The 25,279-nt window shown below is 46.1% G+C and overlaps 1 protein-coding gene across 4 annotated transcripts in view; it reads right to left on the bottom strand.

Annotated features, from left to right (window-relative positions):
• The window catches only part of FAM184A (family with sequence similarity 184 member A), an 833,199-nt gene that overhangs the window by 124,148 nt on the left and 683,772 nt on the right, over positions 1-25,279 (bottom strand). For all 4 annotated transcript variants that reach the window (XM_069606609.1, XM_069606608.1, XM_069606610.1 and 1 more), the window contains exon 12: positions 5,181-5,308. In XM_069606609.1, coding sequence (XP_069462710.1) covers positions 5,181-5,308 — 128 coding nt within the window. The remainder of the gene's footprint in view (positions 1-5,180; positions 5,309-25,279) is intronic.

Raw genomic sequence — 25,279 nt, 5'->3', positions numbered from 1 at the left:
TGTAATGGCTCAAATGGAGAAGGCATGAGAAAAGTTAACACCAAGTTTAAGTCCCATTCTGGTACCAGGAAGGTTCTAGTCAAGCCTTTTAAAAACTGCACCACCAAGGGGATTGAGAAGTACGATCCTTGCTCTGGTGTGAGCTTAAGAATGTATAGCACTGCTAGGTAGCCCTTGATGGTGTTGACTTGAAGGCCCCGTCTTGCCAAATGAAGAAGGAAGGACAACACCCTTGAGGTGTCGCGTAAAAAGGGATCCACATCCTGTGCTCTGCACCTGCTGCAGAATTTCTTCCAATCGCAGCGGTAAAGAGATTTTGTTGCTGGTCTTCTGGCCAAAAGCAACACCTGACCATGACATCTTTGTTGAAGGTCCCAGACCGTGTACCTTAGCCTTTCAGAATCCAAGCGTGCAGGTTGAGCATGTGCAACCTTGGGTGAGAAACCAGCCCCCACTGCTGAGAGAGATGGTCCGGCCTCCAGGGGTGAGGGGGAGGAGAGATGGCCATGTCCAGAAGGTCTGGGTACCACGTTCTCCTAGCCCAGTCTGGTGCGATCAGGATGATGGTTTCTCCATACCTCTTCAACCTCCTGATCAATAGAGGAATGACGGGAATCGTCAGAAACGCACAGGGGAGCTGGAAGTTCCAGTCCACTTCCAGTACGTCCCCCAGTGCTCTTCTCAGAGGAAATTCCGTGGAGCAGAAAAGTGTGCAATTCCTGTTCAAGCTGGAGATGAACGGATCCACTTGAGGGGTTCCCCAGAGTGGTCCACAGTATCAGGTGGGACAAAAGGTTTGGTTGTCTACAAAGAACTTGCATCTGAAAGGGAGAACGAAATGTAGCCCAAGATTTGTTGGTCCGTTTGAAGTTGAAAGAGTCATTAATCCAGTGGCAGTCAGATTAAAATTACCTCCTAACATCAGAAGTCATCCTACTTTTCATGTGAATTTATTAAAACCTTGTGTGAAGGGAATTAATTTAGGAAAATCTCCACCGGCTGTTATTACTGAGGACAATGGGGAAGAGTATGAGGTTAAGGAGATTCTTGATTCCAGGTTGGTTAGAGGACATCTTCAGTATCTCATTGATAGGAATGGGTATGGGCCGGAAGAAAGATCATGGGAAGATCAGGTAGATGTACATGTCCCTTGGTTGGTGAGAAGGTTTCATAGAAGGTTCCCTACTAAACCAGGCCCTGAGACAGGGCTTTGTGGAGGGGGTACTGTCGGGCCTGTGGGCTGGAATAGGCCTGTAGTGATTCACAGGATAGGAGGTTGTTTCTTTAAGAGTTGGTTTTCCAAGTTAAGATGGAGGAATGCAGGGTTTCCCAAGTTAAAATGGAGGAATGCTGAGCTTATCTGATTGGCTGGGAGAACGATGGTTTGGGTACTTGGCTAGTGTGCAGGATTCTATAACTGCCTTTCATTCCCTAGAACCTCAGTGACAGGTTGTGTGTTAAAGTTTTCCTTAATTTAAGGCCTTATCGAGAGACCAGAGAAAGCATCATAAGTAAGAAATCAACAGTAGCTGAGGAAATCGTTTTCTGAAGACTGCAGGTGGAAGCGTTACATTTTGTATACAAAGAAATCAGAGAAAGTAATGATAATTGTACTAGTTGTTCATAGGTAGTATAAAAAATATAAGAAGCTGAATCTATATTTAAAGAAGTTTAAGCTGAGAAGTTTGTTGTCAGCAGCTACAGATTTAATCTACTGTAAATACGTTAGCAAGACATTGGGCCTCATTACGAGTCTGGCGGTAACCGAGGCGGTAAAATCGCCTGGTTACCGCCGGACTCGTTTTACCATTCCGCCTCTGTGATTCCTGGAATTACTGGGGCATTACAACCCCGGTTTTCCGGGAATCACGGAGGCGGAATGGTGTTAATCCCCATTCCCATTGAGTCCTCTGGGACTCAATCGGAATGGGGATCATGGAAACACCGGCAGCATCTCGTAATGCGCCTGCAGGAGTTGTGATCGCCCGGCATGGAAACAACGGTGGCGGCGGGTTTACCGCCACTGTTGTTTCCATACCGGGCGATTTGTAATGAGGTCCATTGAGTTTGCATGAAACGTTGACAGCGCGAGAAAGAAGCGCGTGTGTTTTAAGTGTGCGTGCTTCATCTGAAGTTGGGCGCGAGTTTGGAGTAATTAAATGCGTGTGTTTTGAAGTGCGTGGATTTTTGAGCCGTCGCGAGCGCGAGGCTACATTATTTTGGCAGCGCGAGAGAGAGGCGCGTGTAAATTGTTTATATTCTAAGTAGCGTGCAGGTTTCTTGTGCGCGCGTCTTTGAGAGGATTTGTTTTGCGTGCGTTCTACTTTTCCACGGATTACTAACAGTGCGTGCAAATAAATACTCAATTACCTCAGTTATCGTGCTAAAGCGGCTGTGGTGGCAAGATACTTTCTGAAGGGCACTGCAAGACTAAGAACTATGAAAGCAGAGCAATAGAAAGAGGACAGCCATTCTTAAAGGGGTCTTTCATTCTTAAAAGAAAGGGTTTTCAACAATATACATTTCTCTTGGTAGTGAAGTGACATTACTTATGCATTTGCCAGAAGAAATGATATAGCATTTGCAAGTTCAGCAGAAAACAAGAGTTCATTCAACAGAAGTAGAAAGCAAAGGAACTTTGGCTGCTCAGCATTATAAGCAAAAGTTAAGTAGAGCATTCCATTTCTACAATCTCAATCTGGTTTTAATGCACAGTTACAGAACTGTTCCAGCTTGTTGATATTGTGTGTGTAGAGTCAAACCTTTGAACTCATAATTTCTAGTAAAGATGAAACTGGAAACTCATTTTCACATGTAAAAAGTCTAAACTGAACAATCCAGCCTCTAAGCAGTTTGCAGTGGCTTAGCAGGTAAAAGTCTTTCACTTAAGTAACATTTGCCCAAAAGATATTAGTTACACAGTATAATTATAACCAGGTATATATTTTTTCACTACAGATTCCAAGGACAGCCAGGAGGTTGAGCGTCTGCAGTTTTCTCGTTTGTTGTTTTCTCCACTCCCCTTTTCCCTTCCTTGGGGTTTTCTTCTCAGCTAAATTTAGTTAGGTTGAGCAGGGAACTCTTTGTAAGGGTCTGTGGGATCTGCATCAGGTCCTGCAGAATTACGACATGCCAGTCCTGACAGTGAGCCCCCCCACACCATGGGGACCCCTGCTACACCAATGGTCATACGTACCCCTGAGGAGGACGGTGGCAGTTGACAGTGTCCCAATTCCTGACACCTTTGTGCCAGCGTGTGTTTTTGCAGTTCACACTCATTTCATGTCTCCTTTGTAAGATGCTAATCAGAATGTCCCTTTTTCATCAAGGAAGAAGGCATTGAAACCAGAAAACCAACCGAGAAACCAAAAAGGAAGCCTGGGACATAGGGCCTCTCCATGCCACTACAGTCAATGCAGAACGTTGTCAGAGCTACAGGTCACCAAGCGATCCAACCCCAGAAAACAGTGGCTGCCCCAGTGTGATGGAAAACCAGTGCCGGTAAAATGGACAAACAGGAGAGAGAGAGAGAGAGAGGGAGGGAGGGCTGCGGGGTGAAGCCACAATGCCACATGGTAGACAGAAGAGCTGTGTGGTATCACCATGAAGAACACGCAACAATGGATAAATGCCCTAGACCACCAGGGAACAAAGAGGTACCAGCACCCTCAAGCCTACAAAACGTTTAACTTCAACCAAAGCACCTGGATCCCAATTTTAAACATTGCCCTTCCCAGGCTGCCATTGTGTTTGTTGCACAGCAAAGTCATGCGGAGGAAGTGGGTGGGATTTCACCCCCTTTTTGTGATGACATGCTCAACGTATCCTGGATGGGGAAGGCAGGGCCAGATTGACCAGGGAGAGAGAACCAATCACCAGAGGGAATGGGCTATGAGAGGGGGCCACAGGAAGCAGGAAGTGTGGGTTATTCGGGTGAGGTCAGAGGAGGTGTAGGTGCAAGATAAACAGACCAGCAGGAAAGAGGAAGGAGTGGCAGATTGTGGATGAGACTTGTGGAGAAGGTGGGTCATTGGTTATTGAGTGAAAATGGTACTGCTGTGTGACTGTGCGTGTATGAGTGGCAACTGTTTGCAGAACATATCTAGTGTAAAGAGGGATTGTGAAGTGCATGTTACTGAGTGAAAGGAGGGTGATTGAGTAGTAGTAGTGAGGAGGGAGTAGTAGTACCGTGGAGGAGGTAGTAAGTACTGACATCTAAGGATGGAGTTAACAGAAGTCGTAGGAGGATTGAGTGACATCAGAGAAATGGAAGAGAGAGAGGGAACCGATGTGGGTGGATAATGGAGGGCAGGGTAGTACAAAGACAGGCAGGAAGAAATGAGAGTTTGAATATGACTGTATTGGACAGAGCAGGGACTGTTAGGAAGTTCCTGAGGGAGTATAGTCAGGCCACATTCAGCAATCTACAGTAATTAAAGTCAGCTTCAGACAGTAGGGGGCCAATATTCTGTAGGCAGTAACCTGTGGGTTAAGGACACCTGGGTTAGGGAAGAGGGACATAACAAGACAGGAGAAAGAGGGACAGCTATATGGGCCCATTCAAGAATGAATAAAAACACTTAAACTGCCTCAGAGAGTTGGAATGATTTTTGTGTCATCTGTGACAAGTTCTACTGGGATGTTATAAGCAGACTCAATGAAGACATAGAAAAGTGAACATTAAAGTGGCAGGCATTTAAGATGTAGAGAAAACGTTGCCAGTTGACACAGCATGATGTGAGGAAGTGTGTGCACACTGTCCAGTTGTAAATGGGAAACTGAAGAAAAAGAAATGCTTTCATGGCAATGGCAACTTTGCTGGATCCATGGGTGAATACACATCCATAGTGGTGTCTGCATACCAGTGTTGAAATGTTCTTATAAGAAGGCAACAAGTTCCCAAAGGATAAAAAGAGAGTCGAGACAAGGATATGAGTAAAGGGTGATGGCAGCTGATACTACTTATTAGCCAGATGTCAACTCCCCCTCAGAATGCTCCTCTTGAACCGGCACTGCTCAAAGTGTTAGACTTTGTTCAGTTCATCACATCACTTGTGCAAATACATATGTTGTGTACTATTTATTTGAAGTTTGTTTATGAACCACAATGGTCAAATTGGAAACCAGGCATGTATATGTTTTAACCTAGCTCCCCAAGATCACACTTGCACTCTTTTTACCTGCCGTCTGCTAACTTCTATGCCTCTTTCTACTTCCATTGTTGCTGCTGCCATTTCCTGTTGGTGATTGTGCCTCAGCTGGTCGATTGATGCTGCATGTTGATGATTAAGCTCTGACCGCAAGGAAGCTATTTAAAAAAAGGAAAACATAGCTTTACTGGGGAATATGTATCTATTACGTATTGGCATAACTCACAATCCCATTACAGTGCAGAGATAAAAATCATTAAACATCTTAGTCAAATGAGAACAAGTGGGTTACTTGTTAAGCTGTCACTCTTTAACAATCTGTCTTTACTGAATGCACAATCTGGTTGGGATCTGCAACCTTATACAATCCAAAACCTTGTTTTTAAAACCAAAATGTACATAACACCCATCATCAACATGTGTAGTTTGAGCCTGGAGGAGACTGGAAAAACATCACATTTGACCTCCCTTAAATATTAGTGACAAAACGCTGTAATGCTATTTAAGGGACACTACTAGGAGCTCATATCAAACGTGATGCATGGGTGCATCCCGTGAATAATTGTCTACTTTTGGCCCAGCCTTTCTGAGCTTATGCTGTAAAATAACGGTCATGGAGATAACAAGCAAAGCAATGCCTGTGGGGGTTCTTCACAATGTGTTTTTATGTTTGCATCTCATTTAGCATTGTAAGGCCCAGGATCCCGGAATTGCTCAGTCGGCATTATGTGCAGAGTTTCTTATCAAAGATTTCCTCCTTATCCTAATAAATACTAATAATAATTAAACAGTGAAGAATGTTATTCCCATTGAAAGATCATAGCTGAATGTACATCTGAAAACTATATTGTGTTCATGGTAGAAGTGAAAGACCCCCTCAGGGCAGAAGTGCTGATTGGCATTAGATGTTAGTTACCCTAAAACAGGCAACAAGGTGAATTTCTAGTAAACAACTTGGCATAAGGTAGTAAACAGCAGGTGTTAAGCATCGGTAGTCAACTAGTCCAAAGAGCAGATCACAAAAGGTGTGATTGGTAATTAAAAGATGAAAGTCAAAAATGTAAGTGTGATACAGGAAGATTTAGGGCCAGATTCTCAAAAAGAGGCGCAAAGGAACGGAGCGAAGAGAATGCACTCTTTTCATTTGCGCTACTTTCAGAAATGCTCAAGTCACCTTATTGTCAAAGGTGGCCTCAGCATTTTAGAACAGGCTGAACAATAATGCCAAGACGCGCTGCCCAGCAGCCTTGCATACATTAGTCACAGGTATATGCTCCAGACACTAATGTATGACAGGCTCCCAGCAACCACGTGCACTATCGACTATCAACAGGGCAGTCAAAACAACCCGTCTTAAATCAGTAAATAAGACTGTGCAGGAATGTAGGAGATACAACTATCTTAATATATTATGGAAGTAAATATTAAAAACAAACTTCAAAACAATTGTAACAAATATTATAACAAAACATGTCTGAATACCCCAACACAACGCTTTTTGGCAGCAAAATGCTCTCCTAAAATGAGAAGGAACTCATATCGCATAAAATCTCTGCATTGTGGTATGTACACAAGGCACAAATCAACCATCTTGAATCAGTTCCTGAGACCAGTCAAGAACGTTTGTCCAAATAATGAACCCCTCCCTGTTGCCTCTCCACATCCCAACCATCTCCCACCCCCACGACATGCTGCACCCTTTCCACACCTCCCTCCCTCCCGCCCTCTCTCCCTCCCCATTTACCTCCCAGTCCAGAACTGTGAGCTCCCGTCCCAGCGCTCGGTCCCTCTCACAGCCAGTATAGAAATAAAAAAGGGACACAGTCCCATTTCTGTTTACCATGCCAGCAGCATCTTGTTTTTTTTTGGTTTGTTTTTTTTAACTGCGATTGGACTTGCGTAATGTGCACCGAGACTATCTCCAAAGAAAAGAAATGGAGTTGTGACTAGCAATAATCCCCTATCGGCGGTATGGGGGGGCACAGAGGGCCTGTAACTGAATGGAGCCCTGGCTGAGGCTCTTGCTTTAGTCAGGCATGCCTAGTCTCGGGTTGGCTGGCCAATACCGGCTGTGTACGCCCCCCATAAGCCAAGGTGAATGCTACATTAATGTTGGTGTAGCTCCCAGTGCTATAGGTCTGCAAATGGTACTGCTAATGATCCTAGTACAAGTGATCATTCAGATGATGACTTGTCTAATGCAACTATTACAACTGTCAGTACTGTTGATGTTGAAGTTTTATTTGTTCTTGAAAACCCGATAGATTTGCAAGTTGGCTAAGTTGGAGTCAGACAAAGTAGAAAAATGAAAGACAACCTTTTTCAGCTAGAATTTGCAAGGCTGACTGAGCGTCAAAACTTCTTCACAGGGTCTGGGAATGGTTCTGGGTCCCCCTCGCATCCTAGTTTGATGAAGTGTCTATGTTGGAAAGAATGATACCATAGAATGGTTAACTGTGGTTGAATTTGCTTGTGAAGCAAAAGAAGTTGTTGAGACGGTTAAGGTTGCTTGGCTTCTCAGCAGGGTTCCTCGGAGTGAGTATGGTGCCATTATGGAATTGCCTAGAGCTGGTACAAAATATTTCAACAGACTTAAACTTACTTAAAAAGGTGAATGCCACTTGGGCCACCTATGTGGACGACTCCCTTAAAAATATATGTGGGTGGGTTGAAGGCCATAAGGTAACCACCTTTGCTGGCATGAGGAAACCTGTCATGCACATTTTTGTTTCCTAGAACATAAGCAACATTTAAATGATTCAAAGGATTTAGACGCTAAGAAATATGCTATTGCTGAATGCCTGTCAGTTTCCCAAAGAGTGTCCCAAAAGGACACAGCAGCCCCTCAGAAGTCTGAGGAGCAGAAAAAGCAGAAAGAGAAGGTGGATGGTTCTGATAAGGCCCACAAAAAGTATTATGGAAGGTGTGCCAAATTGAGCTCATGGAAAGTGTAATGGGACTCCTTAGTCCAAACAACGGGCATCCTTCTTACCATTCTCTTTGACCAAAGGTGTAAGGCATGAGGTTACATTGGTGTCCCTCAATTCCTGGGAGAAACAAGTTGCTGAAGAGTTTGCTACCATTGCAGATAATACAAGTGCTATTTCAAAGATAGTGTACTGGTAGATATCAGAGAGATTGGGGCCAGTCAAACTGTGGTGGATTCCACAATGGTACCCACAGAAGAGATGGACAGAGCTCCTCTTAGGCCCAGCAAGTTGGTCAATGGCCCCACTAAGTAATGCCTCTCACTTTAGCTGTAAATGGAGGAGTGGATATGATTTCTGTGAGGGTTCGGAGGCAGGTCCCAAGTAGAGGTCTGCTAGGTAACAACCTCCTTAAAGAGGTAGGTGTTGTAGGTAACAGAGAAGAACAAGTTACTTACCCCTAGTAATGTTCTTTCGACTGGATGTTCCTCCCACATATTCCTCATCTTATGATATGATATCTTCCAGCTTCAGTTGCTTTGGAATTTTCTTTCAACAGAGGGCGCTGTGCATTGATGCAGTGGACTTGATGTCCCTCGAGATCTTCCATCCCTCAGTGGACATCATCATTGGTATATATAGCAAGCGCAGCGCCCGCTGGCTTAGTTCCATTTTCATGCCTTCTCCATGCAGAGTTACCAGCCCCAGTGAGTGCTAGACTGTACTACACTTTAAAAGAGTGTAAAAGTGTAATGCCTGGAACTTCTACAGCGGAGTACGCTGGGAGGGACGATGAAGAATACTTGGGAGGTACATCCAGTCGAATTAACGTTACCAGGGGTAAGTAACTTGTTCTTTAAATGGATTGTGTCCTACCATGTATTCCTCATCTTATGATAGAGTCCCAAAGCAGTGTTAGGTTTTGGAGGTGGCATTAAGAATTTTCAGTTTCAAGATTTGTCATGGATCGAGTATAAGACTGCTTTCCCAAATCCTCCTTCCTGGATAGAGGATGAATCTAGACAGTAATACTTTGTAAAAGTATGATTGGTAGACCAAGTGGCTGCCGCCCAAATGCCTTTATCAGCCCCCTTTTTGAAAAGCAGAAGATGTTGCCATGCCCCTTGTGGAATGGGCTCTTAGGCCTTCTGGGGGATCTTTCCCGGCTACTCTGTAGTACTCTGAAATAGCCAGAATGATCCATCTCGACCCAGTTTGCGTCGAGTGTACCCAATGAAAAGCTTGTCATGTGACATATCTTTGTTACCTGAGAAATGTAAAAGCTCAAAGCCCTTCTGGGATCTTTGCCAGAATGAGGGGGCAGATGGAAAGTTGTAAGCAACATTTTCTGGGCTAGATGGAAAACAGACACAATTTGTGGCAAAAAAGAAGGTTTAACCCTAAGGACAACCTTGCCTTTATGAAAAAAAGTAAATGGAGGCTTACTAGATAAGGCCTGCAACTCACTCACCATGCAGGCTGATGTTAACGCAACTAACAGAATGGTTCTCAATGTTAGCAGTCTTAATGGACATGAGTGGAGTGGTTCAAAGGGTTGGTCCGCTCTCCTTCCTTGAGAGCGGACCAACCCTTCCCTCACTTTAGGCAAAATACCATAAACTGGCTTGTTGCCAAGGACCTCTAACACCCTGGATTGTCTATATGTTGTCAATTGTAGCTATTGACTCCTTGGCACTGTAACCACTGCCACTGACTGATATTTGATTCTACTTTGCACTTGTATTGCTTTATCCATTGTATTATTATGTATATACTATCTATTCTTACTATGTACAAATGAATTGTAAACGTTGTAACTCATTCAACTGTAACTATTGTAACTCACGCTTAAAGTATACTTGTAATCTTGTCTAAATGTGCTCAGATACCTTCGGGTTTGGCGCGCAATACAAATAAATAAACAAACACATCAGAAATGTTAATACCAGAATAAGATCCCAAATTGGGACTTGAAAATGTGTAGGGAGGAACACATTAGTGAGCCCTTTAAGAAATTGCATGATCAATGGTATTTTGAAATATTATACCGCTTCCGAGATGTGCTTACAGATTGAAAGTGCTGCCAAGTATCATTTAATGGCCCCAATCTGGAGCCCCAAATTAGCCAAATGTAACAATAAAGATAACACTATCGGTGTATTGCATTGAAAAGGGTCCACACCCTTTTTCCTACACAAGCTACAGAATTTGTTTCAACGGCAGCGGTAAAAGGATTTCGTTGCTGGCCTTCTGGCCGAAAGCAAAATCTCCATTACGCCATCTGGGAGGTCCCAATCCTTATATCTCAACCTCTCAGAAACCATGCCTGAAGGTTGAGTGTCTTGACCTCTGGATGGAGACCCCACTCTCCTCTTGCGAGAGAAGGTCCTCTCTTTGTGGACGAGGTACTGCAGGGCAGATGGACATGTCCAGAAGGTCCAGGTACCATGTCCTCATGGCCCAATCCGGAGCAATAAGGATCATGGAATTCCTGAACATTCTCAATCTCCTGATCACGTGAGGGGGATTGGAGGAAACGCATACAGAAGCAGAAACTCCCAGTCCTCTACGAATGCTCCTCTTGGGGGAAATTCCCTGGAGCAGAACAGTTCACACTTCCGGTTGACACTGGTCGCGAACTGGTCTATCTGAAGGGTTCCCCAAAGGGTGAAGATCTCTTGAAGGACTTCCTGAGCTAGTTCCTACTCGTGGGAGACTGTGCTCTGCTTGCTCAGCGTCCACCGCGTGTTTTCCTATCTGGCTAGGTGAACTGCTGATAGGGAGATTCCTTCTTGAATTGCCAAGAATGAGATATGTTTTTCCTCTCTGTACAGTGGTAGTGACCCTACACCACCTCTCTTTTTGAAGGTAGTACATGGCCACTGTGTTGTCCGTCATTATCAGGACATTCTTTCCCCATACAGAGGGCAGAAAGGCATTCAGCGCTAGTCTGATTGCCCTCAGCTCCAAAAGGTTGATGTGTAGTTTGGATTCCATGAGTGAGGCATCCTTAACTACTGTTATTTCCGGCCATGGTTGCCAAAAAGGTTCTCCCTTCAGAATATTGTCCTTGCAGGCCCACCACAGAAGATCCTGTGCGGCTCTTTGGAATCTGAAGTAGGTCTGACACCTTGCCGAGAACTGAGACCACTACACCTTGTGTAGCGAGGATTTTCCCCAAGGATGCATCCATGACTGAATTGGAGTCTTTGAGATGGTATCTTGTGGGACTTCTTATAATTAAGTTAGAAGCACAGTCTGTAGAGAGAATGGCAGGTTATTCTGAGATGTTCCAGGGCGTGTTCGGGATACCAAGCCCTGATCAGCCAATCGTCCTGGTAGGGGTAGACATTAATCCCTCCATCTCCTGAGAGTTGCTGCCACCACCACCATCACCTTGGTGAACATCCTCGGGCGCAGGTCAACCCAAATGGCAGAACTCAAAACTGATAACGAGAACCGCCAACTGTGAACCTCAGGTAATTTTTGTGCTTGTGATGGATCGGCACATGACAGTAAGTGTCCCGAAGTTCCAATGACACCATCCAATCCTGAAGCTGGAGGGCCTGAAGGATCTGAGAAAGTGTGACCATTTTGAACTTGTCCTTCCCGAGGAAGCTGTTCAAGCGTCTCAAGTCCAAAATGGGTCTCAATCCTCTGTCCTTCTTGGGGATTAAGAAATATGGAGAGTACCACCCTTTGTTCCTCTCTGTTACAGGTTCTGGTTCTACAGCACCTTTCTCTAGCAGGCTCAATATTTCCTGCTCAAGGACCGGATCTGGAACTTTGAAAGAGTGGCTCTCCGGTGGATGGTCCTGAGGCCTCTTTAGAAAGGGAAGGCAGTAACCCAGGGCTACTGTTTCCAATTCCCATGCATCTGAAGTAATGCCTCGACATTCTTTCAGACACAGTGAGAATCTGCCTCTCACCGGGGTCTTGTGGGTCAAGACCTCAGAGAAGTTTTGAGGCAGCTGAAGCAGTAGCTGATGGTAAAGTAGCCGTTGCTTGGACGGGCTTTGCACCTCTCACTCGTCCACCACGAGGGAATCATCTCAGACCCCTTTGACTAGCCAGTCCTCTCGCTCTTCCAACTGAGTAGAAGTGAAAGGACTTACCCCTCCAAGATGATCCACTAGGATGTGAGGATTGTGGCTGTCTGATGGCAGCTCCAAGGGACTTGCCTTTGAGGTCTGCAGCTTCTTTAGACTTTCTCTAGAATTTCGTCGTATTTGCTTCCAAACAGGTGGGTATCGTCAAAGGGCATGTTAAGGAGCCTGGCCTGCACGTCCGGAGCAAATCAGTTGAGTCCAATCCTGATTGCAAAGACTCACACATAGCCTCCTTGCCGTCTCTTACAATGCTCAGGAAGCCGTCTCTCTCTTCCCCTTCAGGAATATGGTCAGCCGCCATAGCTAGACAGTCCCACAGGGTGAATGTGAATTTTGCTATATAAGTGGAATTTGCTGACTTAAGCGCTGCGCTTCTGGCAGAAAATACCTTTCTTTCTCAAGCGTCGAAACGCTTATCATCCATATCTGGTTGGATGGTAGGGTATGCAGTCTGTTTCGAGGTTGACATCAGTGCCTGAAAAAACAGGTTTTCAGGTGTTGGGTGTGTTGACAGGTAGATAGGTGTCATGGACCCAGACCAAGTCCAGCAACCCCGGAAGCAGGCATCAAGTTATCCTAAGCAAGCCCAACAACCCTGCTAGGGGCTATTTGGGTCCAGTCCTGGCGCCTATGGCGCCAGGCTCATATGGAGAGTCAGTTCTGGCGCCATAGGCGCCAGGCTCACAGATTAAAACTTTCCTGATGCAGACCATGCTGCAAACTTACCTGATGCAGACCATGCTGCAAGAGCTCCAAGCCAAAAGAGGCTTGGAAGGGACTACTTTACTTAGGGACTATTTGTTTACTCGGGCGAGGCTGGGGAGGAATACTTACTTGGGACTACTTTGGAGGCTATTTAAACCACGCCCGAAGAGCAGCACAGGCTTCGCGTTGTTCTGCATCCAGCAGCGTAACACTCACCGTGCCAGCAAGTCTGCATCCAGCCTTCTGCCACGCCCGCCTCGAGTTTGGAGCTCCTAGAAAAAGGGAGAAAGAAGGAGAAAAGGTTAGAACAAGAGCAATACCTTTGATCCTTACCTGAATTCCCGATCCATCGCGCCTTCGAGCTGGAAGAAAGAAGTTATTTTATGACCGTCGCCTCGCCTGCTGCAGCGCCGCGCTGAACTCACCGGCCTTCGCAGCATCTTCACATTCCACCGCATCCTCCTGCATGTTCCCGCCGCACTCCAGCACCTAAGGAGGAGACAAGAACAGCAAGGTGAGCCAAGGGAATACACAGAGGAATATTAGTTACCCCCCCATAGACTTACCTGATTTTACCACCGGGGGTACTATTCCTCTTCACGGGTTGGCGCAGCTTCCACTGCATCTTCGCCGAGCCCCGGCCCCTAAGGGGAAACAAAAGGACAGCAAGGTGAAACAAAGGGACTAACAAGGGGAACCCTCCTCACCACAATAGACTTACCTGATTTTACCGCCAGAGGTATTATTTCCCGAGACTTCATACTTTCTCTCAGCGCCTGAATAAGGGAGAAAGCAACAGGTTACATATTGGCATTATTTTATCGAACTGTGTTGGAAATACAAATCCTTACCAGAATACTACCGGTTGCCACAAGGAACTTTTCATTAGGGTCAAGCTGCAACCTGCAAGGAATCGGACAAGAGTGAAAGTCAGGCATTTGAACTCTTACGAACTTTATACTTACGGCATCTTGCCGGGAATCTCAGAGTCAATATTGTTCTGGAGCTCACCAATTCCTTCGAGCCAGTGAAGCAACTGGTTTTCAACGCGCCCCTGTGCTCAATGCAGGATGGAGAGCTCATCTTTTCAAACCATCAGGTGAGACTATAAGGGGGACATCAAAGGTGATCTGTGGGGAGAACAGCGGGGTGGGGGGATATACGCTCAACTCCATGGGTGGTTAATGCCCTTTCTCCATTTGCAGAAGAATATTCCTACGGACCAAGCAAATGAACCTAGGTGGGCCAGTCCAGTCTGTCATCTCGGCCCTACGTGTCACATTGGTGGAGACCGCAGCTGTCCAGTTCCGATCGACGCCTCTGTGGGAGCCAGGTGAGCGTAACAATAGGGTTGCTACGAGATGGTCTATATTTTTGGGTGAAATTTCTGTTCACCGCAAGGCTCGACTCAGGAACCTCCCAATTTGCCAAAGCCTGTTTCTGGAGAGCTACATGAAAAGGAAGTATGGGATACTTTTGCGGACCTTTATCCAAAATATATGTTTGGTCGTCTTGCTCGAACAGTGGAGCAGGTCTGCCCCATCCCATAAAGTCAATGGGCCTCATTACAATGAGGGCGACCACGATATGAACGGTGCCGGTAAGGGATCGGCACCATTCATACCGGGCAGCCACATTACGGGTCCTGCAGCGGGTCCCACTCTGGACGCCTGGTCAGACCAGACGTCCAGAGAGTGACCCGCTAGCAGTACAGGATGCTAACAACGGCTCTGTTATTAACAGGGCTGTTAGCATCCTCCCCATTTCCATTGAGCCCTATAGGGGCATGGCAACCTCCAAACCCGTAATGAGGCTCAATGACCCCACTCATCGGATGCCTATAAGAAGCAACAGAGCATGGTTTCCCGGATTTGGCTTGCCAAATTCCATCTCAGGTGAAGTGTCGATCCCACTAGCTGACTGCAAATTTTCATACAAGCACTTTAGCCTGTATTCTTCTCAAAAAAGGCTTTCCTGGACATTAGGCATGCTTAATTCCAATTCAAATGGTGGAGTTTTGTGATCTGAAGGTTCGTACTCTTCATAAATTCAGGATAAAAAACTTACAAACATCTGTCTTTGGTGCTGGTTTCTAAGATTTTTGAATTTCTTTAGGCTTAGAAGGTAAAGGTGTTGATGGGTTTTATCAAAGGCGGCGATGATCTCGACACTAACGATGTCAACGATGTTGATGTCGATGGTGTCGATGCTAAAGGCGTCGACATCTTGGATGCCTTTTCCATTGATCTTATCTTCGACGAAGCCCTCAAAGGGCTTCACCATTGACTCGAAAGAGTCTTTGATGATTTTTGTTGTGTCTAAATCTCGAATGATTTTAAGGGGTCTCGAGCTTACGTCCCGGGCTCAAGGGCGCACAGGATGTAGCCTTAGGCCTTTCCTTGTCTGCCCTAGGTGGCTCGACAGGAGCATGGTTTTTACGTTTTCCTTCAAGGGGGTTGGAGCCTCTATCTCGAACATTTTCAGCATTTCTTGCCTGAAATGTTCCCATTGAGCCAGAGTAAAAGATTTGGTTGGACAGGATATACTCCTTTCCAGGGAGGAATCCAATGAACTCGAAGTAGGCTATCTATAATGCCTTTTTTTCGACTTCCTTGAAGATGACGAGGAATGATGAACCCGCTCCTGGAGCATGAGCATTTTTTTCTTACCTTTTCCTTCAAGGAGAGTCCCCTCCTCACTCGTCGGGTGATCGTTTATTCGATGGAGTCATCAAAGGAGTTTTTTTAGGGGGGGCCTATCCACCACTAGATTCCTTTAGGCTCTTTTGGAGCCTTACCCATCATCGACTGACAGGATTCACAGGCCGCTGTCTTATGTTGGACGCCAAGGCATAAGACACACCCAATGTGGATCCGTGAGGAACATCTTGGTGCTGCAGTTGTAGCACTTTTTAAACCCAGTCTTCGGGGTTAAAGGTGCTGAAGACGAGGCCATACTACTCGAATGAAGTTTTCTCACAAAAGAAACTGAAGCGTGTTGTAATTCTTTGAAGCATTAGCTACGGGAAAAACAAAACTAAAGCAACGGGAATTGTGTGTGCTATATATACTGATGATGGCGTGGACTTGGAGATGGAAGCTCTCGAGGGACATCGAGTTGACTGCATTGATGCAGAGCGCCCTCTATCGAAAAAATTGTAAAATATTATGTTTTTGGGAAAGATGGTCTACTTTACAATCAACCTGTAGGATTTCCAGCAAGTTTTTCACGGCATAAGATCCACAAACCAATTGACTCATGGACAGATTCAACAGGATGTGGAAAAGCATAACAGGAGCTCTTGAAGAGCTTGACAATTCCATCCTGACTGATGCGCAGCCACACATGAATAGATCAAAGCATGAGCTTGGAGTCTAGATCTCTAAAAAATCCATGGTCGCTCCCATGTGCACATCTATTGAAGTATGAGCTTACAAAATTTCCTTTCCCTGGTATATGACTCCCCAGAGACTGCACAAAATAAATATATCCAATCTCATCCCCATCCTGCTGTAGTAATCCGCACGATGTGGGGAACCTTGCCCATAAGTGATGGGGTTGCCCCAAATAATAAACATTTTGGAAAGAGGTTCTTGCCCAAATAAACGAAATAATAGGAAATAATCGGAATAATGGCAATACAACTGACTTTAGATGTGCCAGTAATAATGTGGGGTGTGGGGTGGAACAGATGCACACTACAGGTTTGCCTGCCAGAGCTGCTATGCCGACAGGGCAGACCCTGCCGAACACAGCGGCCACGGTAAGCAAGCCGTAACAGAAGCACTGGCACCGTTATTAATGGTGCTGGTGCTTCTGTGTTCCCCATTCCCATTTACCAGCGCCTGACTTTCCGGAACACCAGGGTTGTAATCCCCTAGTGTTACCGGCAAGCTAGGCACCAGTAAATCTTACAAGTCCAGCGGAAACCCACCGGTATCACCTCACAGGTAAATCCTGCCCCTCTCCCAATGTAGCCTCTTCCCCTCTCGGAGCAATTACATAACGCGCATATATATGAGCTTAAGGCCAATAAAATAAAAGCCATTGGGCCTCATTACGAGTTTGGAGGTAGCCATGCAGTTCTTAGCGGTATGTCCCCATTCCCATTGAGCCCCTATACTTGTAACCTTGTGTAAATGTGCTCAGATACCTTCGGGTTTGGCGCGCAATACAAATAAATAAACAAACACATCAGAAATGTTAATACCAGAATAAGATCCCAAATTGGGACTTGAAAATGTGTAGGGAGGAACACATCAGTGAGCCCTTATTAACAGGGCTGTTAGCATCCTCCCCATTTCCATTGAGCCCTATAGGGGCATGGCAACCTCCAAACCCGTAATGAGGCTCAATGACCCCACTCATCGGATGCCTATAAGAAGCAACAGAGCATGGTTTCCCGGATTTGGCTTGCCAAATTCCATCTCAGGTGAAGTGTCGATCCCACTAGCTGACTGCAAATTTTCATACAAGCACTTTAGCCTGTATTCTTCTCAAAAAAGGCTTTCCTGGACATTAGGCATGCTTAATTCCAATTCAAATGGTGGAGTTTTGTGATCTGAAGGTTCGTACTCTTCATAAATTCAGGATAAAAAACTTACAAACATCTGTCTTTGGTGCTGGTTTCTAAGATTTTTGAATTTCTTTAGGCTTAGAAGGTAAAGGTGTTGATGGGTTTTATCAAAGGCGGCGATGATCTCGACACTAACGATGTCAACGATGTTGATGTCGATGGTGTCGATGCTAAAGGCGTCGACATCTTGGATGCCTTTTCCATTGATCTTATCTTCGACGAAGCCCTCAAAGGGCTTCACCATTGACTCGAAAGAGTCTTTGATGATTTTTGTTGTGTCTAAATCTCGAATGATTTTAAGGGGTCTCGAGCTTACGTCCCGGGCTCAAGGGCGCACAGGATGTAGCCTTAGGCCTTTCCTTGTCTGCCCTAGGTGGCTCGACAGGAGCATGGTTTTTACGTTTTCCTTCAAGGGGGTTGGAGCCTCTATCTCGAACATTTTCAGCATTTCTTGCCTGAAATGTTCCCATTGAGCCAGAGTAAAAGATTTGGTTGGACAGGATATACTCCTTTCCAGGGAGGAATCCAATGAACTCGAAGTAGGCTATCTATAATGCCTTTTTTTCGACTTCCTTGAAGATGACGAGGAATGATGAACCCGCTCCTGGAGCATGAGCATTTTATTCTTACCTTTTCCTTCAAGGAGAGTCCCCTCCTCACTCGTCGGGTGATCGTTTATTCGATGGAGTCATCAAAGGAGTTTTTTTAGGGGGGGCCTATCCACCACTAGATTCCTTTAGGCTCTTTTGGAGCCTTACCCATCATCGACTGACAGGATTCACAGGCCGCTGTCTTATGTTGGACGCCAAGGCATAAGACACACCCAATGTGGATCCGTGAGGAACATCTTGGTGCTGCAGTTGTAGCACTTTTTAAACCCAGTCTTCGGGGTTAAAGGTGCTGAAGACGAGGCCATACTACTCGAATGAAGTTTTCTCACAAAAGAAACTGAAGCGTGTTGTAATTCTTTGAAGCATTAGCTACGGGAAAAACAAAACTAAAGCAACGGGAATTGTGTGTGCTATATATACTGATGATGGCGTGGACTTGGAGATGGAAGCTCTCGAGGGACATCGAGTTGACTGCATTGATGCAGAGCGCCCTCTATCGAAAAAATTGTAAAATATTATGTTTTTGGGAAAGATGGTCTACTTTACAATCAACCTGTAGGATTTCCAGCAAGTTTTTCACGGCATAAGATCCACAAACCAATTGACTCATGGACAGATTCAACAGGATGTGGAAAAGCATAACAGGAGCTCTTGAAGAGCTTGACAATTCCATCCTGACTGATGCGCAGCCACACATGAATAGATCAAAGCATGAGCTTGGAGTCTAGATCTCTAAAAAATCCATGGTCGCTCCCATGTGCACATCTATTGAAGTATGAGCTTACAAAATTTCCTTTCCCTGGTATATGACTCCCCAGAGACTGCACAAAATAAATATATCCAATCTCATCCCCATCCTGCTGTAGTAATCCGCACGATGTGGGGAACCTTGCCCATAAGTGATGGGGTTGCCCCAAATAATAAACATTTTGGAAAGAGGTTCTTGCCCAAATAAACGAAATAATAGGAAATAATCGGAATAATGGCAATACAACTGACTTTAGATGTGCCAGTAATAATGTGGGGTGTGGGGTGGAACAGATGCACACTACAGGTTTGCCTGCCAGAGCTGCTATGCCGACAGGGCAGACCCTGCCGAACACAGCGGCCACGGTAAGCAAGCCGTAACAGAAGCACTGGCACCGTTATTAATGGTGCTGGTGCTTCTGTGTTCCCCATTCCCATTTACCAGCGCCTGACTTTCCGGAACACCAGGGTTGTAATCCCCTAGTGTTACCGGCAAGCTAGGCACCAGTAAATCTTACAAGTCCAGCGGAAACCCACCGGTATCACCTCACAGGTAAATCCTGCCCCTCTCCCAATGTAGCCTCTTCCCCTCTCGGAGCAATTACATAACGCGCATATATATGAGCTTAAGGCCAATAAAATAAAAGCCATTGGGCCTCATTACGAGTTTGGAGGTAGCCATGCAGTTCTTAGCGGTATGTCCCCATTCCCATTGAGCCCCTATACTTGTAACCTTGTGTAAATGTGCTCAGATACCTTCGGGTTTGGCGCGCAATACAAATAAATAAACAAACACATCAGAAATGTTAATACCAGAATAAGATCCCAAATTGGGACTTGAAAATGTGTAGGGAGGAACACATCAGTGAGCCCTTTAAGAAATTGCATAATCAATGGTATTTTGAAATATTATACCTCTTCCGAGATGTGCTTACAGATTGAAAGTGCTGCCAAGTATCCTTTAATGGTCCCAATCTGGAGCCCCAAATTAGCCAAATGTAACAATAAAGATAACACTATCGGTGTATTGCATTGAAAAGGGTCCACACCCTTTTTCCTACACAAGCTACAGAATTTGTTTCAACGGCAGCGGTATAAGGATTTCGTTGCTGGCCTTCTGGCCGAAAGCAAAATCTCCATTACGCCGTCTGGGACGTCCCAATCCTTATATCTCAACCTCTCAGAAACCATGCCTGAAGGTTGAGTGTCTTGACCTCTTGAGCCCCCCTATAGGGCTCAATGGGAATGGGGAGGTTGCTTACAACGGCCCTGTTGATAACAGGGCTGTTATCAGCATCCTGTACTGCTAGCGGGTCCTGCTCTGCACGTCTGGTCTGACCAGGCGTCCAGAGCGGGACCTGCTGCAGGACCTGTAATGTGGCGGCCTGGTATGAACGGTGCCTGTCCCTTACCAGCACCGTTCATACCGTGGCCACACACGTTGTAATGAGGTCCATTGCCTTGCAACACATCTAAAGCAAGAGAATCATGAACAATACTTTCATGCACTACATTCTCAAAAGCATCTATTAATGAGAGACGCTCAATCAGCCATCTCTTCTGTCACAACATCTTGCCTATCTCCTGCTCTGCTTTTGCGTCTTAGGGCAGATCTCTCCTTCCCAGGCTGGAATCTTTCCATTTCAAGCGGGATGTGGCTGTAGAGGCAGATCCTTCTGTCGTGTCAATGCCACTTCGATCCATCTTAATCAAGCTAAGGGCTTCTTAGTTGGTGGAAAAAGCTTACGATTTAACATTGAGCTGAAACATAAGCTTAAAGGTGTGACCCAAATGATACTCAATTTGTTTTCTCTGCAGCTCCTGTGTTATCAGTTTAATTTTCCTATGTTTCACTAATGTTTGTGCTGAAAGGTACTGGAAGCTTTGGATCACGTTGTCGCTAAATGTGATGTGCCACTTCTTAACCACAGCCAAGAAAATCTATTTCTTGATTTTATCAAAATGAACTCTTGTCAAGACATTTGGGACTAGACCTTTACTTTACTGAAGCGGGAGTAAATGCAATGAATTCTTGCCATTGAATTGGCAGTTGTTTAAAGTCCTGCAGCACATCCTCTAGCAACTGTCGAACATACTCTTCCAGGGGCTAGGGTGTCACTGATTGCGGAATTCCACAAATCCTAATATTGTTTGTTTTTGACCCATTCTAAGCATCATCATGTTTGTTGTTCAATGAAGCCAATCTGTTTTTGAAATGTATGACTATAATCCAGGACTGCTTGATCATTGGCTAGCTGAGCCTAAAGAAACTCCACTTTCTACATTCTATCTTCCAGTATCTGGGTGTATTTGGCTATGCCGTTGAGCTTGGAGGAAAGATCAGATCACAACAAGGCTATTTTCTGCTTCAGGCACTGAATGACATTCTGTACATCGTACTTTGACTTTGTAGCAGGCAGAGGTTCTCAGTGTAGAGGATTAGTGACCTGGGAAGCGAGCGTCGACTGCTGAGAGCAGGTCTCATCATCACAACTGCTCCCCACATGGTTTTAGTGCTCTGTACTGGTCGGTTCTCCTTTGGGGCAGAAAGACTTTGTTGTACTGAGGTGGACGGCTGCTTATCCACACCTGGCCCTTTACTTTTTCCCATCATTCTCACACATTGTGCAACCAGAGTCCTGAGAGACCTGGGTTGTCACCGAAAGAGAAAGGTGTAGAAGATATTGACAGACACTTACAAGCTAATGCTAAACTGGACCTTTAAATCCACTGATGTGTATTTTGTCAGGCATAATTTTCGACTGCCTGACACATAGTACTGTATGGTTAAGCTGGCCAAATGTTAAGGCGGAGCAGGGCTCACTACCCCCAGATCTCCATATGCAACCCCTTGGACATTAAGGTTAGCAATTTTTCTCTCCAGGTGCATGTTCCCAAAGACATCAGATGCTGCTCCATAGACTCGGAAGCCTCTGTCTCATCTTTGAGATGCCTCGTTTATTATTTTGGCGAGTGCCGAGTAGTCCTGGGTCCACTATGCTTCATGGTCACCAGCTGTGCTGATTGTATTACAAGGGGGGGGTGGCCATCAATTACCCCATGCCGCATTTCCACAGGGGGGTGTGTTTGGGTGAAGGGCAGAGAGACAATCTACTGCATTCCACAGCCCACCGCATGCCGGAGGACTCCCCCGTGTTGACTTGAGCCACAGGGTAAATGATGTCCTGGAGACCCAAACGACCCATCTCTCTCCATGCTCTGGCTGTTGCTGTGCTCAACGGCAAAGTCAGACTGCCATTGGCATCCTTGTTGCAAGCTTGCTACAAGCTTTTAGAAGGTGTTGACGCTCTACACTCAGTTTACTCTGTGCTACCTGCTGCTCCCTACAGATCCATGGCTGCTTACTCCTGCACATCTGAAGAAGTGCAGTGCTTTAGCTCTACCACCCAGGTAGCCCGTTCGAATGCCTCCGCTGCCTCGCTGGGGGGGGTTGTCTGGGTGAGGGGCAGAGAGCCAATCTGCTGCATTCCACAGTCCCTGCCATGCCACAGGACTCCCCTGTGTTGATTTGAGCCACAGGGTCACTGACGTCCTGGAGACCCAAGCAACCTATCTCTCTTCTTCCTGTTCTGGCTGTTGCTGTGCTCAACGGCAAAGTCAGACTGCCATTGGCATCCTTGTTGCAAGATCGCTACAAGCTTTCAGATGGTGTTGACGCTCTATGCTCAATTTACTCTGTGCTACCTGCTGCTCCCTGTGGATCCCTGGCTGGTTACTCCTGCACATCTGAAGAAGTGGCAGTGTTTTAGCTCTGCCACCCAGGTAGCCCGTTTGAATGCCTCCGCTGCCCCCCCTGTCGCCTGGGGCCATTGACTGTTCACTCAGGGGCTTCTATTGAATTTGAGTGGTCGGAGCAATCTCAAGGGGAGGGAGTTGTTAATACCCCTAAAGCTGGAAGAGCTCAAAGGGAGAGCTATTTGCTTGCCGCGCCAATGCTCAGAGGTTGCACACATTGAGAATTTAACACAACAATGATGTTGGGTGGCTGTAGGACAGGGGGAAAGCCTTAGAGCTTTCACCAACTGGCTGCCCATCGGTGTTTCTCCAAGAGACTGGTCTGAGTGTCTTCTCCAGTCTCCAAAACCCCATTTTCATCTACCTCCTCGAGGGGTCACAACCATCTCTTACCTAAGGTGAACCTTACCCGTATCTCCTGGAGGCTTCCCTCTTTCACTTCTGTCTGCTTGATGCTTCACCACATGCTTATACCTCCAACTCTCCTACACTCACATCCCTTCGTTTTAGGATATGATGGCTCCTCTCTCACCTTCAACTGACCGCCCTCTTTCTCCTCCTTTCTGGTAGACTTCTCCACCACAACTCCATTTTTCGACCACCTTAACACAATACCTCCTTTTCACTGAAGTCACCCCTTCGTCCTTGACACACTTCGCTACCTCTCCTTTGATCTCTCCTCCAACCTCGTCTTGAATTTACTCCTCTGACCCTCTCTGATGTCACCTCGAACATCCTTCTGAATAAACTCCACCTCTTCCTTGATTTCACTTCCCACCTCTTCAACACTGCTTCCTACTCACTTCCTACTCACTCCTTTAGCTCTGCCTCCTAACATCTCACTCCTGTTGTGTCCTCTTGACATCTTTTTACTGCTTTTCGCTTCCCCCTTCCTTACTCTCTCTCTCACCACCTCCCTCCAGCCAACTTCCTCCTCCTGTGCATTAACTCTTTCACTGCCTTTGCCTTCAACTATCTCCAAAGTTCCTTCTGTTTCTCCAAATACACACACCACCCTTAAATTGCCACTGGATTATAAAGCACACTAACTTTGCCCCGTGGCCACCCCTGCTTAACCACACTCAGGTGCTCACCCATAATATGACTGGAACTGGATTGGTAAGGCTGTGAAAGTCTGTGGCTTCCCTCTGCCCTAGATTGCTCCGCCCCACTCTGTGATAAGGGTCTTGATTATGGCTGGCTACAATCTCGGAATTAAATTTTGCAATTGCAGAGAGCGGCAGAGCTGCCACAGAGCTCCAAATCCAGCCTTCAAGTGAAGTATTGCTCAGCCGCACATGCAAGATAGCAGCATGCATGTTTCTGAATGTGTAGATATATGTACAAGGCGTTTCAATGCTGGGAGCAGCATTTTTTCATGGAATTCTAACAATTTTAGCACTGTTTTGTCTTTATGGGCAGGACAAGCTAGACTCTTCTTTTCTTTGGGGTACTATACTACCTTTTCTGGGGTTATGAAAGACATAGGAATACCTCGCAGTGGATCGGCTTCCTGCGACTATTGTATAACACATCTTTGGGGCTGCACAGCAAGCGTTTCTTGGATGTTATACACATGTTTGAATCTTCTCTTAAAAGGTCAGAGACATATTCCTGTTCAATGTGAAGAGCTCTTCCCAAAAGACTGAGGCCTTGTTGGGTAGACCAAGGAATCCCCGGCACACCACCAAGGCTCCAGCATCCCGGGGGGGGGGGGGGGGAGCGGTGGCAGCACCCAGCCCTGATGTCCACACAACACTCATTCCTGAGGCAAAGGTAGGGGACTAGAACACATCAGCCACTGATTCACAGCCATCCAATTACAGCCTCTGGGATTTATAGTATCCTTCACTGCTTTCTTGATCTTTTGTGATGAGTCCTCACAGAATCCTTCCCTAAAGTCTCCTTCCACATGGCCATGGAAAGGCAGATTCTTCCTGATCTTAACCCTGGTGATAGTATTAGCTGGGTTGATCACCGGGAGGAGAAGGCCACCAAGGGGATAAATTGACTCTGTTAGGAGAGACGCAGCATTCACCTTCCATAAACAGAGTGAGTTAGATAATGTTAAAACTGAGGCCTTTAAAGTAAAAAGTGACCCAACTTTTAGGGACTTCAAGTCCCACAATGCCCTAAGTACTGGGACGAGGACGAGGGGCTTAGAGGCACAGAGCTTCAGCATGCAGTCTAGTGTTTCTAAAGGCCCACACCTGAGCAGGGCTTTTGATTGTTTAAAGCCCCTTCAGGTGCAGGCCATTCGAAATAGTTGTAGAAGCTGTGGCAGAAGCAGTTGGAGAAGCCTTGAGCAGCCGTCTATGCAGCAAGGGCAGAGGAATGAAGACGCTGGGACTGCCCCTGTTTGTGTAGCATAGTGGATTATGGTGCAGAGAGAGTCGAAGGAGTAAGAAGCCTAAACTGCAAAGGTAGCGCAGCGGAAAGCCTTGAAGTGACAGGCTGCCTCACGGGAGAGAGAAGCACTCCGTTCCCTGTTCTCAACTCCAGTGAGTAGCGCGCATCGCAGCATATCAGGAGCAACCCAGGCTCCTTCGATGAGAGACGCGGGACGTGGGAACCCAACCAGAGCTGTCAAAGGCTCTGCATGTGAAGACCATAGAAGTTGCAGCAGCAGCGGGCAAAGCGGACGCGCAAGGAGAGACCGGTGAGTTGGCCTGTGATAGGTGAACCTGGGGCATTCCGT

The sequence above is a fragment of the Ambystoma mexicanum genome, chromosome 4p, assembly GCF_040938575.1.
Source record: "Ambystoma mexicanum isolate Mex_15411 chromosome 4p, UKY_AmexF1_1, whole genome shotgun sequence".
In the NCBI taxonomy this organism is placed as follows: domain Eukaryota; kingdom Metazoa; phylum Chordata; class Amphibia; order Caudata; family Ambystomatidae; genus Ambystoma; species Ambystoma mexicanum.
Note: the sequence above shows the minus strand (reverse complement) of the source record. Positions and strands in the feature narration are given on the sequence as shown.